At 42.9% G+C, this 16,591-nt stretch overlaps 1 protein-coding gene across 2 annotated transcripts; it reads left to right on the forward strand.

Moving 5' to 3' along the window:
* The first annotated feature begins 891 nt into the window (after nucleotides 1–891).
* Nucleotides 892–8,831, forward strand: LOC113018525 (UV excision repair protein RAD23 homolog A-like). Of its 2 annotated transcripts, none has more exons than XM_026161593.1 (9): nucleotides 892–997; nucleotides 2,046–2,207; nucleotides 2,327–2,529; nucleotides 4,810–4,853; nucleotides 5,393–5,520; nucleotides 6,754–6,841; nucleotides 8,070–8,200; nucleotides 8,284–8,445; nucleotides 8,566–8,831. In XM_026161593.1, exons 1-9 carry the CDS (start codon nucleotides 995–997, stop codon nucleotides 8,677–8,679), a joined length of 1,035 nt encoding a protein of 344 aa, XP_026017378.1. In that variant the 5' UTR covers nucleotides 892–994; the 3' UTR covers nucleotides 8,680–8,831. The 2 variants fall into 2 exon arrangements, with proteins under 2 accessions (XP_026017378.1, XP_026017377.1); XM_026161592.1 differs by having other exon boundaries at nucleotides 893–1,211.
* Nucleotides 8,832–16,591: the final 7,760 nt, after the last annotated feature.

The following is a 16,591-nucleotide window of genomic DNA, read 5'->3' on the forward strand; positions in this document are numbered from 1 at the left end:
CCACAGGAAAGTGGCCATGCAAAAGGCAAACTTTGGATATCTTCGGTAATCTATTAATAATGGGATAATAGACACAACGACAGTACTTCTCTCATGGTTCAAAAAACAAAACAAAACAAAAGAAAGAAAAAGAAAAAATGAACACTTGGAGAATTTCTAGTTTCCATAATTGGTATAATTTAAATCCAGTCTGATAAGGGCTGATGGTTTTGGTTTCCACTGACTGTTGTTATGTCATTTTCTTCTCATTGAACATACATTCACCGTGTCCTTAGGTACATCTTGCGAGTACAGGGTCCGCCTTTTCCCTTCAGAACTCCTTTAAGTCTTCACGGCATAGATTCAACAAGGTGCTGGAAAACATCCCTAAAAAACTTTGGTCCATATTGACATGAAAGTCATGACCTGGCCGGTGAGTGTTTAGGTCAGTAAGCATTTCCAACTTGAATATTTTCTTCATGAGCCCAATGTAATTATTAAGCGTTCTGGACTTTGTGCTTATAGTTTGATACAGACGGACACACACTGCATCCACGCCACAGGTGTTACTAAACGTTTAAAACGCTTTGTTCTCTGTAGGTACAGAATTGAAATCATTACACAGCTTGATTTACAGACTGTCATACAAAAACAGCTGCTGCTTAAAAGGTCTGTGGGTGCTCACTATTGTAGCAGTTGCCGTGACCCAATCACAAGATTGATTCTTTTGTTTATTTTAATTGATTTGCAACAAAACCATGTTATTTAACTACCAGTTCGTTAATGTTATTGTCACATTTCAGATAATATAAACTAAATTTTACAATAACATGAAGTTTTCTGACTTTAACCTGTTGTAGCTCTAATTGGCCATATTTTCATAATAATTGTCCATGTGGACACGCTGACTGTGTAGATAGAAACCCCATAGCTTGCCATAGTCACGGAGCAGAGCACGTGAACGCGAGATCTCTGGCGGAGCTTTCCTCGCCGCACCACCAACTTGTCACCAAAGATGGCGAGTTGCTGAATGCTCATGGATACACACATTTCTCGGCTAGTTGTTATCTTACCCGAAACGCCAACTTTAAAAACAAATTAACTGTTTAGCGAGCAGCTGTTTCTCCGTTTGAAGCACCTCTGACCCAGCGTCAGTCGCCGCTACCATGCAGATCACACTTAAAACGCTGCAGCAGCAGACTATTCAGATTGAGATAGACCCCGAACAAACGGTGAGTGGCTATAGCTAACGTGCTTTAAGCTAACAGTGCTAGCTGCGGGACCTGTGTTTTGGCTTTGCGTGAAGACCCGACAGCTTCCCATTCATTTATATTACACATTAAAGAACGACTAACAACTAGACTCGACTGGAGGTTTCGCAATAGTCGCACACGTTACAAAGAGGCAACCCACAAGAAACCGCAAAACAACGCGACGCCTCACTTCTGTGATGAGTTAGCGTTAGCAAGCTAGCTAGCAGAGTAGCCCATTATCAAAGTCATAGCGACACAGTTTTAAACGACTTTTTTCATCATTTAAATATTGTTTCGCGGGTGTGGCTACTACTCTTTGTTAAAGGGTGATATGGGTTAGGATTTAAATCTAATATTTTTTGATGAACGCAAGCTGTGGACTACGCTCGTGATTGCTAATGCTAACGCCTATGACACTGCCAATTGCGATTAGCTTCACTCAGAAACTGACTCTTTCTATTAGCATGTCCTCACATCCGAAGGTGTAGTTGCAGGGCCCATTGTTAAGTGATATATTATAATGAAATAGTACGAGCATACTCTCAGTGGATATAATTCTTGTGACATTCCAAAATTTAGTTTTTAGTAAACACGTAATAGACCAGGTGTGAAATAGACCACTGCATTTTATAGCATTAGGATCCCTAACTTTAAAGCTGAAGTCAGCTAGGATGACTCCCTGCTTTGTAATGACTTGAAGGAAAGCCGGCCATCTAATATTAAACCTCTGGTATTACAAGCACTGGAAGACATGTCATGGATAATAATGAGTCCTGGGGTGGTTTTTGTTTCTTGTTTTGTTATTATTATTAGGTGAAGGCCTTGAAAGAGAAGATAGAAGCAGAAAGGGGAAAAGACAACTTTCCTGTGTCCGGGCAGAAGCTGATATATGCCGGGAAAATTTTGCAAGATGACACACCAATTAAGGACTACAAAATTGATGAGAAGAACTTTGTTGTAGTGATGGTGTCCAAGGTGAGATCCTAATTAATACTTGTGGCTGGCATCAGTGTATTTGGCTTCTTTTCTTGTTAAACAGATTTAACAATATGTTGATAGTCTAATAGCACTTTTTTTTTTAAAATAAACAAAAGGCTAAGCCTGCAGTTGCAGCCTCACCATCAGTCTCAGAAGCACCCAAACCCCCAGTACAGGACTCTGGCTCCACATCAACAGCTGCCCCGACTACAAACCCAACTCCAGCCCCAGCCCCTGCCCCTGCAGCTGTCCCCATTCCTAGCGGGGAGGCCAAAGAGGAGTCAAGTGCCGTAGCCACAGAACCACAACAACCAGCTAGGTACACTCTCTCTATTACTAAAGCTGTTTTTCTGCACTGCCAGCTGAACTCGTGTAGACACTACTAAGTGGAGATAATTGTATGATCTGGACAGCTCGGACATTAAACAGCCTTTAACCAGCCAGTGTCATATTATAGAGTCTGTCTGGTTTCTGAATGCACCTAATTTGTGCCAGTGTGAGAAGAGTGTAGGCAAAGTCACAGCTAGCAATTGAACATCCTGTGTCCTGCCTCCTGCTCTTTTCAGGCCTGCATCAGAGCCAGCTCTGCACATTCTTAACTATTTTATAGGAAAATGTGTCAAAGTGTAATAATTCCAATAGCTTTAAACATGGCAAATATTGCCTGTGATAATTGGCCATGCTGATCATTAAAGTTTACTCTGATAAAGGAGAAAACTGGATGATGTCACTACATCATATTTTCCAGAATGTAAGTGAGAAATGTTTAGAGCTGTAAGAACTGTGCATTAATTAAGTGATTGGTGGGAAATTACAATCATAAATTAGTCATTTCTTTTTCCTTTTTTAAATTCTCCAAGCTGATAAGCCATTGATTAATGCTTCTGTTTATCATGTTAAGTGGATATCTGTCTGGTTGTAGACATACAGCCGACCGTCTTTGGTTGTTAGAAACCAGTCGGCGCGATTAATCAATAATGAAAACAACTGTAGGTATTACATTTTAGTAATAAAACATATTATAGGACTTGTTCAAGTCAATATCACAGCTGATAACTTTTAAGATATGAATAGGGAGGGTTTTAACCCGAGCACACAACTCATAACTGGAGTGCTTCCCATGCACACACTCTTGGTTGGGCTGCCTCATCTGGTGACTAAAATAAAATTCTATTTATCAATTTAAGAGAATCACCATCAAATATAGAAATTCTCTTAGAGTGAGATTTGTAGTGGAAATCAATCCTGTCTTTTTTTGGTCAAAGATCAGCTGCAGATAACTAGCGAGCCATCCCCTTTCTGTCTCGTGTCATCCTGTGTTTTCCTGTACGTCATTCAGCTGCTTAGAATCTAAATCTGTGGGATCTGCTCTTAGGCTTCATGTTTGTCAATAAGTTGGCTAAATTACAAACCAAAATGTTATGCTTTGTATTTAGCAGGCATACCTTGGAAAAAGATGTGCATGATTAGTCTGTAATAAAACCATTTTAAACATTTCCAGTGTGTCTGAGCAGGAGTTGACCTGCTTGTATGTACTGGACTCATGTATAGTTAAATCTACATACTTACAATGGCTTTGAATAAACTGTTCAACAGAGTTGCAGCTGCCCAACTATCTGTGTACCACTAATTATTACCGTTACTTACTATGCACCATTATGTGGTATAATAAATAATTTAGCATCATAACTCATTTAGTGATTTGAAAAGCTTTTTAACTAGGACTTCCACTTGGGAGTGAGTTGCCAGCAGCAACGATGGCAAGAAAAAAGCTACAGTTAGCCTAGCTACAACTGGTATTGGAATCTGGTAGCATCAAATTTATACTGTTATCTGATAATTCAATTAAAAAAAGGTTTGCTAGAAAGATCGCCTCCCTGTGCTTTGGGTTAATTAGCTGGCATAGACACTGTAGTTCAAGTCTAGTGTTTATGCCAAACAAGTTTTAGCTAATGTTACCCAAAAGAAATCCTAAGCTCGACCTGACTGAGCCATACAGTTGGTTGTATGGGCATTAAAACCAGCTTTTAGTTATGCTCATCATGTTAGCTTACCTGCTTAGTCAGTCAGTTTAATGCAGCAGCCTCCTGACTAATCTGAACTTGCTCTATCTCCAGTGTTGTTGGTGATAAAATTGTCTGAAGTTACACCAGAGTTTGTGTTTTTTGAGTTTTGTGAAATTTGTGGTTGTTTGAGAAATGTCCGCTTGTTGACGTTACGTGATCAGCAGACTCTCTTGGCTAATTGCTAATGCTGTGAGGAAGGTTAAGAAAGGCCAAGCGTATAGGAGTGAATATTATATTTTAGACTTTCTGTGGGGCATCAAGTCCACAGGCTTTTAGAAGCAACTGAGGTTTTGTTGTTCGTGTTTGTTTTGTTGTTGTTTTTTGTAAATGTGTTTTAATCCAGTTTAACCATTGCCTGTATGATTTTGTTTGTTTTGTTTTTTTGTTAATTGGATGGAACAGATGTTGATCACCAAGCTCACCTCCATCACCATTGCCTGGTGCCTCTCTCAGCACAGCCTCCGTTCACATGAAATCACAGGAAACCTGTCTAATGTATATTTTTTCCCTCGCTCCAACTTTCTTTTTTGTAGCTCCAGTGGTGGAAGTCAGGGCCTGGATGCATCCTCGACGCTGGGTAGGTAAAGCAAGCTATCAGACTTACATCGCAGGATCGGATAAAAGCAGCTGGCGCCTGTCTTAATGAAATAGCTTTATTTAAAAAGTAGCTGTTAAAAGTGAACTGTACAGAGACAGACAATAGCCTGTGTTGTGTAACGCTTACATGAACTACCAGAAGCTGTTACTGTTGTAAAAGTGGGACTTAACTGGCTGCAGTGTGCTACATGCCATTTCTATATTTAGGCTCTGACAAACGCAAGCCGCCTCTTGTTGTGCCTATGAGTAACGGGGGATTCCCATTATAAGAGAGGGGAGTGTATGCGTAAAGTGATTCTGTTTAAATCATGTTGTAATAAAAAGTTTGCTGAGATTCTATTTCAGTGTTTTCATGGTAAAAGCTCGGAGTCTGAAAGTTGTCTCGATTGTACAAAGTGGATTTAATTTGTCAGTACGATAAATGTTTGATGAAATTTCAGAGGATATTTTTTTTAAAATGTGTTGATTTGCAAACAAGCATACCATGTTTGTTTCAAACGTTTACATGTGCCCTTTCAGTGACCGGAGCGGAGTATGAGGCGATGCTGACGGAGATCATGTCTATGGGCTATGAAAGGGAGAGAGTTGTGGCTGCGCTACGGGCCAGTTTCAACAACCCCCACAGAGCCGTGGAGTACCTTCTTACTGTACGTCACACACATCAAGGGGAGGGCGTTATAACACGAGCTAGTCAAGGTGGTGGGCGTCACTCTCCACAATGCATACTGCATGAAAACACAGTAGCTGCATTGCTGCTGCTGGTGACGCTGAGACACTAGGGAGATGTTTGCATACAGAGATGAGTGATTCAGCCACAGTAGCCATAAGTGCGGCTAAAATGGCTTTCTTCTGTTTCTGTGTGTATAGGAGACTCACTCTCAGGTGTTTGCAGCACAGACAGACATGTTGGTCTTTTAACAGAGCATTTCTGCAAATATTAGTTACAGTAAGCTCTAATTTAACAGACCAACAGACAGAAATACTCATCCTTCACATGGGCTCAGGAAAAGTATTGAGGTTTTGCAAACATGTGACCAATAACCAGTTTGGACTCATGGTGACAGTGGGAGCAGTCACACAGGCCTAGAGACTATCTGGCAACCACTGGTACTGAGGGAAAATGTTGCTGAAGCCCGTCAAACAGGCCTGCACACTGGTCAGTCACCTCTTGGCAACCACCTGTCCCTCGGGAAAGACAAGTATTCATTGAGTGGTCAGTAGCACATAGCTGCTGTCCTAGTGTGAATGAAAGTGACAGACGTGTACACAAGTGCTGTTCAGCTGCTCTTGGAGCTGTTTTGAATCTGTGCAACATAAACCTGAAGCGGAGACAGTTTGCCTTCAAAGTGAAAGTTGCTCCTTTGGAAACATGTTGCTGGAGCGCTTAGGAACAGCTCTGACTGTACAGGCCATCGTTCTCCGTCTCTGGTTTGCGTCAGTTTCTCACGTTGTGCTGCTGCTCAGCTTGTAGAGTATTTGGAGACATCCAGCAACCACACATTTCCCTAGCAACTGGTTTGCATTATGTCCAATATGGCAGATACATCTCAAGCATGATGTCAAATAAAAACTTCAATGTTTTGATTATGTTTTTATTCTTTTAAAAAAATGTAGCATTTGATTTATGAGTGAAAACATAGGATGTCGATGTACTTTCTAACTGGCAAGAAATAATAGATGATTTTAACTGCCAAACATGTCTTTGAATATCTACTATTGGTTGTGGCTGTTAGCTGTTGTGTTGATGTTGTGGTATATAAAGAGTGAAATATGCCTGTGTGCCACAGAGCGTGGCTATTGCAGAATGACCGTAGACTTTAATGGTCTTAGCCTGCTTAAATGTCTGTGGGTGTGATTGACAGTTGTATTGTTGTTTGCAGGGTATCCCTAGCAGCCCAGTCCAGGAGAGTAATCCCCCAGCGCAGGCTCCCACATCTGGAACCACAGAAGCTCCGTCTGTACCAGAAGGTAGGGCATCCGACTCGCTGTGATCCAAACACAAACATGGTGTCAAGTGTGTTTGTGCATCTCTGGCAGCTGTGTGACAAACAGCACAGTCACTGGCACTGTGTAAGCTTTGATTTTAAAAGGTAGAAAAAACACGTCTCGCGTCAAAAATACGATTTTTTCCAGAGCGCTGGAATGTGTGACTGCTGCAGGGGTGTAGACACAGCTACACTTAATAACTGTCACTGCAAGATGACTCATCGTGACTCAGTAGTGGCTAAGCGGTTCTCCACCACAGGCTTGTATGAAGTGTTGTTAAACCTGTTAGGTGGCATCAAACCTGCACGTCCATCACATCACTGCAGACTTGCAGCTCACCTGTAGCCTCTTTCTGATTTCCAGTTAGTTTACCAGGAGACTCATCGTGGATCTGCATGCATGGATAGAAATACACTCTTTACTATGCAGCCTGTTCCAAGGCTGTAACAGCTAGTTTGGTATTATGGGAGAAGTCATTAGTTACAAACATAATGTAAAGCTGTACGTACTGACTTGTGGCATCGCTTCATGTTTAATGTTTAATAATACATCAAGGGTTCAGTGTTTGATAGATCGTGTACATTTCTGCATGCTGTGGAGGAGGTTGAGTGGAAGAAGGTTTTTGGTAATAATTGTAAGACTGGAAAAGATGACCTTTAAAAATCAGTAACTATATTACATCATCTAACAAAAAGATTCCTCAGTTCATTGTGGGGGGGCTGGGTGACTTGTACACAGTCGTCCATCTTCAGATCCTCAAAAATAATGAGACAAATGACTTAGTTTGATGGCCCAATGAGGCCTGTGACTACATGACAGCTTGAGCAGATGCAAGATTTGAATTAAAAGCCACTGGTGGTGTGCAGAGCTGGTGGTGTGCAGAGCTGGAGGTGTGCAGAGCTGGAGGTGTGCAGAGCTGGTGGTGTGCAGAGCTGGTGGTGTGCAGAGGCAAAACTAGAGTGGTGTTAAAATGACATCACGGTCCTTGTGGACATGAATGCATGCAGCACAGCTGTTCAGTCTTTGCTATCAAAGAATAAGTGATTAGCTGTTTGAGCTGGTCGTGCTGCAGTCATAGTGTGCAACATTGTTGATGTAACTAATCCCAAACACACACATGGGTCACAGCTGCAGGCTCGCACAAGTTTCCTGGTGGAAATGTTGAAAGAGGACAAAACTCTCACTGTTGCTCATTCTTTTTGTGCTCTAGGAGAGAACCCGCTTGCATTCCTGCGCACTCAGCCCCAGTTCCTGCACATGAGACAGGCCATCCAGCAGAACCCCGCCCTGCTTCCCGCTCTCCTCCAGCAGCTAGGCCGGGAGAATCCTCAGCTTCTACAGGTACCACAGCCTGTCCGAGTCCTCCTGCTGCTCGTCTCTGTGAGAAGCTTTTTAAATTCTTCTTTTTTTCCTCTCCCAACTAGCAAATCAGTCAGCATCAGGAGCTGTTTATCCAGATGTTGAACGAACCAGTGGGAGAGGGGGGAGATGCACCAGAGGTTGGAGAGATGGGGGCAGCAGGGGAGGAAGGCGCGCCTGTCAACTACATCCAGGTTACACCTCAGGAGAAGGAAGCCATTGAAAGGGTGAGCGAAGAGTAAAGGCTAAACATCGGCACTTTCTTTAATTAAAAAAAGGCGGTTGGTTTTAAACGCCCATCTTCCTCTTCTCCTTCCTCTGCTCTTCCATGACTTCCAACGGAGCAGTTAAAAGCGTTGGGTTTCCCTGAGGCGCTGGTCATTCAGGCCTACTTTGCCTGCGAGAAGAACGAGAACCTGGCGGCCAACTTTCTCCTCAACCAGGGACTGGAAGACGACTGAACGGCAGAGGGTCACTGCCTTCCTGCTCCTCCCTCCTACCCTTCACCCCTCTTCTTCAGCTCAGCATAAAGACTGCACCCCCAGATTTTACTGTACAACCTCAGCTCATCCCAAACAGGAGGGGGGGAAGCCAGTGACGGGAGAAGGATGGAGGGGGGTGGGAGAAGAGGGGTGGCGGGGCAGGGGATGGGAAGGGGAGACGGGGGAGGGTTTAGGTTTCGGAGGGATTACAAGTACACAAGGTCGACGGTTGTGTGCAGGAAGGTCGGGGCGGTTTTAAAGAAGAAAAAAAAAGTGGAAGAATTATGAAATCCACGTGAATTCCAATGGAATGTGTGGGGTTTGTTTAGGGGAGATCTATAATTTGATTTTAGACGCGCTTTGTGAACATTCGGGTGGGGGGGGGAGGGGCGGGGCAGTGAGAGTGTGTGCTCGTGTCTGCGTGTGTGTCCACGTATGCCTGTGCAGATGGATGCGATACAGTTAAGCTGAAAAAGTAATCGATCTGGCATTCTCTAAGTTTGTTAATGCTGTAGCCGCGATTGTAAGGAAGCACGTTACCCCTCACCGCACGTAATCTGTGTGCGAGCCTGTTTGTGTGTCTGTGCGTGTGTGTATAAACTGCTCGTGTGTTGGAAGCTAACAGTGGAGGAACAACATAGATGGACTGGTTCTTGCTGCCCCCCTTGTTTTCTCTGTCTGACGTGACGTTGCTGGGAACCATCGGCCCACATGAGAACTAAACTGACAAATGAGTATCTGCTTTTCCTGTTCCTCACTTTGTGCTGCCCAGTCAGGAGTCCCTGCAAACACTGTGCCCGCCCGCTCAAACATCTGAGGGTTTTATGTGCGCTGATAGCTTCTTGTGCCAATTAACACTACTCGTAAACATCTGTGGTGTTCTCCGTAAGAACACGGCTTTAATTTGTGGTGGCAGGTGTGCGTGCCGAGGATTAGCAGTGCCAGGTCACCATCATCGCTTTGCATCGCTTCATACTCATGAGGCTTTAAGCTTTCGAAGAGACAAACGTCTAAATTGACAATCATGAAGGAAAAAAACCTACAATAATCACGAGGAATGAATGACCTAATGCAGCGAATTTATATGTTAAAGAATTTCACTCAGACTTTCAGAGAAGACTGCGTCATCTAAAGCGTTAATTAGCAGAGCTTTGTAGCCACCTCTTCTTTTTCTAACAGGTTGCATCAGAGTAGACTTGTTATGCTTTTCCTTTATTCTGTCATATTTATGTAGTGTTAAAATTATGGAATAATAAACATAGCAACGAGTTTCAACTAACGATCCATGTGTATATACACATGAGGCAGGTGTCTGACTGCTTTAAATGATCACTTTCAGGCAGTTTTTCTTTTCTTGGCTCTGTATGATGTCACAGAGAGGGGCGTCCCCACCCACCTGCTGCTCAGATCTTCTGTTTCTTGGGGGAAACTTGAGTCTAGTTTAAGATGAGGATTATTTTGAGCTGCGAGTCTTCCGTCGCCTCTCTAGCAGAGTCCAAGAATAAAAATGCAGTGCTAAAAGTGAGCATGATAGTTCCTCTTTAAGAACAAGTGAACTCGTTGTCTGATTACTACCTACAGTGACATGTCTGGGTGTTTGCAAAAGTTTCTTTTTTAAAATTTGAGTTTCCTTCTAAATCAGCTTTCGGACACTAAAAAATGAAAGGAAAGGTCTGGAAATCAAATAAGCCTTCAGCTTCCTCGTGGAGCAGATGACCTGTAATCATCCTGGTCTGTGGCAAACTGAATTTAAAGTGATGTGGCTAAATAGGAGCGTGAATAAAGCAGAGATTCAGTTATGCTAAATTCACTCCGGCATTGTCTGAATGTTGTGACACGGAGTCTGAGAGGGCCACGCAGAGAAACATGCTGCTGTTCCCTTTATAGTCTGATTAGCTAGCCTCCTGTTACCGTGTGTAATGTGTAGTTATCATTAAGAACAAAAACCCACTGAAGTTGAGTCAAACTCACTTGAGATGTTGGTCCTTGCACACCTGCCGCCGATCATAAGGCCGTGCTCTTACTTTGCAGTAGTGTTGATCAACACGGAGGCGCGCACGGGTTGGATTGAAGGCTACCAGTGCACACAGAGCAGCTAATGAGGAGCAATGTGAGGAACAGATCTGATCCATCGTCACCATCATACCCACCGTATGTGCACACGGGCTCATGACCCACTACAGATTACTGTTTTGAAGCTTTGCTGACCCGGGCCCTGTTCTTCACACGTGTGGGGTGACTAAAACCAGCTACATGCTGCTATCAGGCTAAAACAGAGCAAATTGTCGCACAGTTAATTTCATCTGAAAGCATTCTGAGGACTGATAACCTCGGATGAAGTTCTCAGTGCGTGGAGCTGGAGCCGGAACTCCAATCAGCACAGTAGCTTTCAAATAGTTCTGCAGGTTAATTTAGGATTTTTAGTGTTTAAGAAGATACATTGTCATTCTGATGTCTATCTTTTAATGGGTTGTGCGTTCTTTTTGGGTTTTTTGTCATGCGTAGATACAGTTAAGATTAAAGATGCAGTTATGGATTTTATTAAGACATTTGGATCAGAAAATGAGTGCAAAAGTGGGATTCCACAACTCTGGCTTCAAAGAACCGAAACAGTCCAGGTCTCGTATCAAATTATCAGCTAACCTTGAACGACTTGAGGCGTCCACACGCGGAGAACGGGGCCCCGGTTTGTGGTGTGTGAGGTGGGGATGTGTGGAAACCTTGATGCGGGTCTGCAAGGAGACGGTAACTGTTAACTGCAGTCTCATCCTGTGTGTGCGTGAGGGCAGTTTATACTGACAGCTGTCCTACAGCATCAACATGATCTTAGACTATGCTGTGCTACATTAAATATCAGCAGTCTTTCAGGCCTCTGACTCTGTGTGTCATTTGCATCAGCATGGATCTCACTCGCTGCGCGCATCATGCACTCACCTGGTCAGGAGGTGCCCCCTAGTGGTTAAATATGCTCCATACTACAGCCAATACTGAATTTATTGATAGTTTTCACATAAAACATGTTGGATTGTGAGGGTGAACTGAAATGTTGTTGACAACCACAAGACCTGAGGAATGTCAGCGGGACGGGAAAAGAACAGTGGTAGAAAGGATGAACACTCATGTTCTCACACTTAATCCTGTCATATATGTCCTCTTAATCCACTAAATAGTTAATGTTAATCACAACACCCACTGAAATAGAAATGATTAAGCTCATTCACCCTACTTTGTACAGTGCACTTGAAAAATGGCAAAAATCATATTTTGCGTGGTTGGATCTGAGAGTGAGACAAAACATTTTTCCGAGTATCCAGCTTATTCAAAGCGACGCTTAAACGGAAACAGGCTGCTTTACAGCTGATCAAAAGTTAGGAAGTTGTAAGACCACACCTCAAAAAACCCTGCAAACACCCCAAATCAAAACTCAAAGTTCCAACTCAGTAATGAGTAGCTGCATCGTTATTGTTGATCACTTCAAAATTTTGTTGCGGCAAGCTTGATGCAAGTGTTTCCATGAGGTGAGTGGGAACATTTCTCCAAGTGGTGAAGACGGCTGCACGAATGGCATCTGCTGTCTGGAACTCTTTTCCATTTTTGTAAACCTCCGTTGCCATCAATCCATCAAAGCTTCTCAATTGGCTTTAGATCAGGGGAACACGCAGGATGGTCCTTAAAAAAATTCCAACTAACTGTCTTGGTGCGTCCCACCTTAGCAGTGATAGCCTGCTGCTTATGCAGTTCATGTTCAAAAGGAAAAGGTGCCTTTGCAATCAGAACGTCACGACACTGATACCTGACAGAAAATGACACTGAATCCACATTTTTGCACAGATTTGGTCCTCTAAAGGTGTGTAGTCCTAAACAAGATAAACTGCATCTCTCCACAGACGACAACAATTCACAAACATCTTGATAGTTAACGGCTCATTTATCAACACTTCTTTATCGCCTCTCGATGCAGGACTTGCCATAGTAGTGCATCGTTAGGTGGAAGTTTTCATTCACCTGTTTTGAGTCACTCACATTTAACGTTGACCAAAACTGTAAATATTCATTTATTAATGAATACTCACATAAGTGCTGAAGCATCAGACCAAGTAGTATGATGGGTCGTCTTTATGTCCAGATTTCTTCAGTTCTATGTGATTTTACTGTGTTCCTCAAGTGTGGCATTATACTCAGTCAACTGCTCAGAAAATAAAGGCAACTCTCGGGCATCACAGTACAAAATACAGTCAGTTAAGTGTCAAGGACACCAATCTCCCCAGTTAGAAATCAGAAACCATTTCATTTCACCTCCTTTGGTGTAAATGAAAGTGACACCAGGTGCACACGCCCATGAAGGGAATGCTTTTGCTGGTTCTGAACACAAACCATTGGCGCTCTTTTGATCCCTCCTCACTGATTTTGCTCTAGTTTTGTTTGGTTTTTTGGCTAAACTTCTACAGTCCTCTGCTGAACGTTCAGCTCCTCCAAGGTAAGCCTATGGCAACCAGGTCTGCAGTTTCTCCCAGTTGTGAGAGTGTGGGGAGGATACCAGGAGACAGGGTGTTACTTAAGAAGAGCTGGACAGGAGATCATAGTAGAAGATCATCAGCTCAGCTGCAGGACCGGTATCTGCTCCTTTATGCGGGGAAGTACAGGAGCACTGCCAGAGCTCTACAGTATCACCTCCAACAGGATACTCGTGCATGTTAGATTAGATGGATTAGATAAAACTTGATCAATCCCTCGGGTGGGTTCCTCTGTAATGTAATGTTCTGTTATGTTTGTGGTCAGAGTGTCAGAAACATACTGCCTGCGGGTGGCCCAAGGGCCCAACAGCCTTTACTGGGACCTGTGCTCATAGGTCCCCAGACCTAAATCCAACTGAGAACCTCTGTGATGTAGTGTATCCATCTGATGGTGCCACAGACTGTGGCTATATACCTGTATTTAAAAGTAGTGGCAGTATCAAAGAATTAGGTGGTAGTAACAAGAGATGGACCGATCCGATATGCTGATCTGATATAGGGGAGAAAAAAAAGTAATCCGATCCATTAAATATCACAAAAGCACCTCACAAAACTTGGCGTAACCCAGGTAGTGACCTTAGCACGCCGGAGCAGTATGCGTCACGTGGTAGTTGTGTGCGAGACCTGTCGGGGGTCTGGAGTTCACACTGAAAGCATCTGGAGCCTCGCTATGTGCTGCCAAGGTAGGAATCGCAGACAGAATGTGTTTCCCTGCGTCGGGACCACACGCTGGGCTTTCCGAATCACAGACAGACTCCCACATTCTTGATTTTTAGTTGACAAACACTTCTTATAACGACGAACTACTCCTGAAACCTTGGAGGTTTTAGCTCTTTATACAATAAAGTTACAGGAGGATAAAAATAATTATCAGGCCAAATCTCCTTGGTTTGGTAAAATAATCCCGTCTGCGTGAGAACGATAAATACATCATTTTCTGTTGTAACCCTCAAACTGAATGGTAATGTAACAACACTTTTTCACGTCTTCACAAACAAAACAAACACTTTTTTCATACTTGTGTTAAGTTTGTATAGAAATTACACAAAATTCTGTCTCAGGTTAAATGTGATAGAAACAGCTTACACTGGCACTCATCTTGCTAAAAGAGGAGCGTCGTGAGAAGCTGTGTTTGCACATATTTGCACTGCTTTCCACTCTGGATGTCTATTTATGTATAAAAGGGTCCATTCTACAACCTGCTTTTTTTCCAAGTTGTCGAATATAAACATTATTTTGTGCTGATATTGCAACTTCTTTTTTTCAGAGCCAAAGACTTTTTGAAACCTGTATAAAATTTTAAATTATTTTTTGAATATTACTTTAAACACTTAAAGTTCTGCTAAGAGTTTAAATAACAAGATCAGTATTGCTGAACTGAAATATTTTGGGTGCAGTGTATAGAATAGAATACAAGTGTAATAGAATAGCTTTAGTGTTTTGTCTTTTAAAATTTTAGGATGAACTTATACGAAATCCAACAAGATACTAAACATCTTTTTATTGATTATAAACATAGACTATATCAGATTCATATCGGTATCGGCAGCTATACAAATTTATGAGATCGGTATTGGACGTTAACAAAGTGGTATCATGCCATCTCTAGTAGTAACACATCAATTAAATCAGTATTTGTATTTTAAACTGAAGCCCAGTTCGAGCTGGAACAGCGTGTTAGTAAATCTGACCCGACTCTTACAAAATGTTTGGAAAACGTCTCCGACCTCTGCAAACATCTTCCTGTTGAGTTCATGGGCTCAGTCCTAGAACAGCTCTGTGAATTTTGGTTGTTACCCAATTCATACTACAGTAGGAATTTGTTACCCAGCATCACATCTGGTCACATCTGGTTTCCAAAAACCTGCCTACCCCTCGGCCTCCTAGTAGATGCATGTGTGGCTTCCCTCAGCTCATCAGTCCCAGCAGGCAGTTACAGCGTTTCTGTCCAGAGTGCTTCTCCTCTTGCAGCGCTGACGAGGACACGGTAACAAAGACAGGCGACACAGGCAGGATACAGTCAAGAACATCCTTTTATTCAATCAACTGTTTTTTTATTATTATTATGGAAAAGAAACTGTAATTAACACATGCATTTCACCATGGGCTCTGGGAGGTGTGTCTGAGGATGGGACGGCTCTGACAGAGGGGAAGGAGGGGGAGGGGCACTTGTGGTGGGCGGGGTTAGTCTAGCTTGGGAGCTCAGTCACTAAATCGCTAAACAGCATCCTTAAAACAGTGATAGAAACTGAGCGAGGAAAACGTAAAAGTGAAACATGCTGACGGTTGGGCCACAGGGTCCGACTGGGCTCTTGAACGGTGCAGGCGTCGGATACTGCAGACGCCCGCCTCTCGACTAAAGCGCGCACACGCTCACGCACACGCTCACGCACACACACACACGCGCACTCGCTCTGCTGTGTGACCTGTTTGTCTCTGATATGGCTTCTCAGCTATGGCGCTTTCACTCGTCAAGGCTTCGCTGATAATACTGCTGCTGGCTTCATTCGCTTAATGCAAAAAAAAGACATCTAAACGTTGCATATACTTTTTTTTTCTTCCTCGATTTTGCTGGTGGAGCCTCACGGTGCTTACATCTAATGTTTACAGGATTTGGAACCGCATGGTGGATAGTGATGGATCGATAAGTCACATTTTGTAAGGATTGTGCTGAATCTCAGTCTCTGTGCTGTGGCACCGCTCTGTTTTTAAGGTGCTTTGAGTCATTTTTCATGGTTTTTTCTTCTCTTTACAAGAGCTATTCTCATTCACTCGTTCTCAAGATGCATAACCAGGTCACGATGCATCGTCCATCAAGACGAAATAATAAAAAAATTTCAAATTCAATTACAAAACAGAAACAAGGAAACCTGCAAACGAACAAACCTGCCTGCGCTAGCAGTCCTGCTGGTCACCACCCTCGCCTAAAGCCCAGTATCACATTCCTCGTGCTTTTATCCCTCCACCTTTCTTTCTTTTTCTCATCCTGTGCCCTTGTCCTCAGCACAGCCCAGAGCCCTGTGGTGTAACTTGTTCACTTACATTAGCTGTTTGAATGGAGAAGCTGAAGAAGATGGGTATGGTAATACAATGTGAAGCGTACAGACAAGAATAACATGTGAGCTAACTGCATTCTGCTCAGACAACAAAAGAAAAAAACCTTTGCGTATTCTTCTTCTTTTTTTTTAACCCCGCCGTTCAGAGAAAAGGGAGAAAAGGAAGGAAGTGGGAGAAGGGTACGCGGCTACAGACTACTCCAGTGTCCAAGTTAGACAGACGACAAGATACAGAGGAAGAGAAGCAAGACAGAAAATATTCTTTTTTTTTTTGTTTTTAGGTTTTGTCTTTTTTTTTTTTACGTCTTTTCTTAATAATTC

This window comes from Astatotilapia calliptera, unplaced genomic scaffold, assembly GCF_900246225.1.
Source record: "Astatotilapia calliptera unplaced genomic scaffold, fAstCal1.2 U_scaffold_99, whole genome shotgun sequence".
Classification (NCBI taxonomy): domain Eukaryota; kingdom Metazoa; phylum Chordata; class Actinopteri; order Cichliformes; family Cichlidae; genus Astatotilapia; species Astatotilapia calliptera.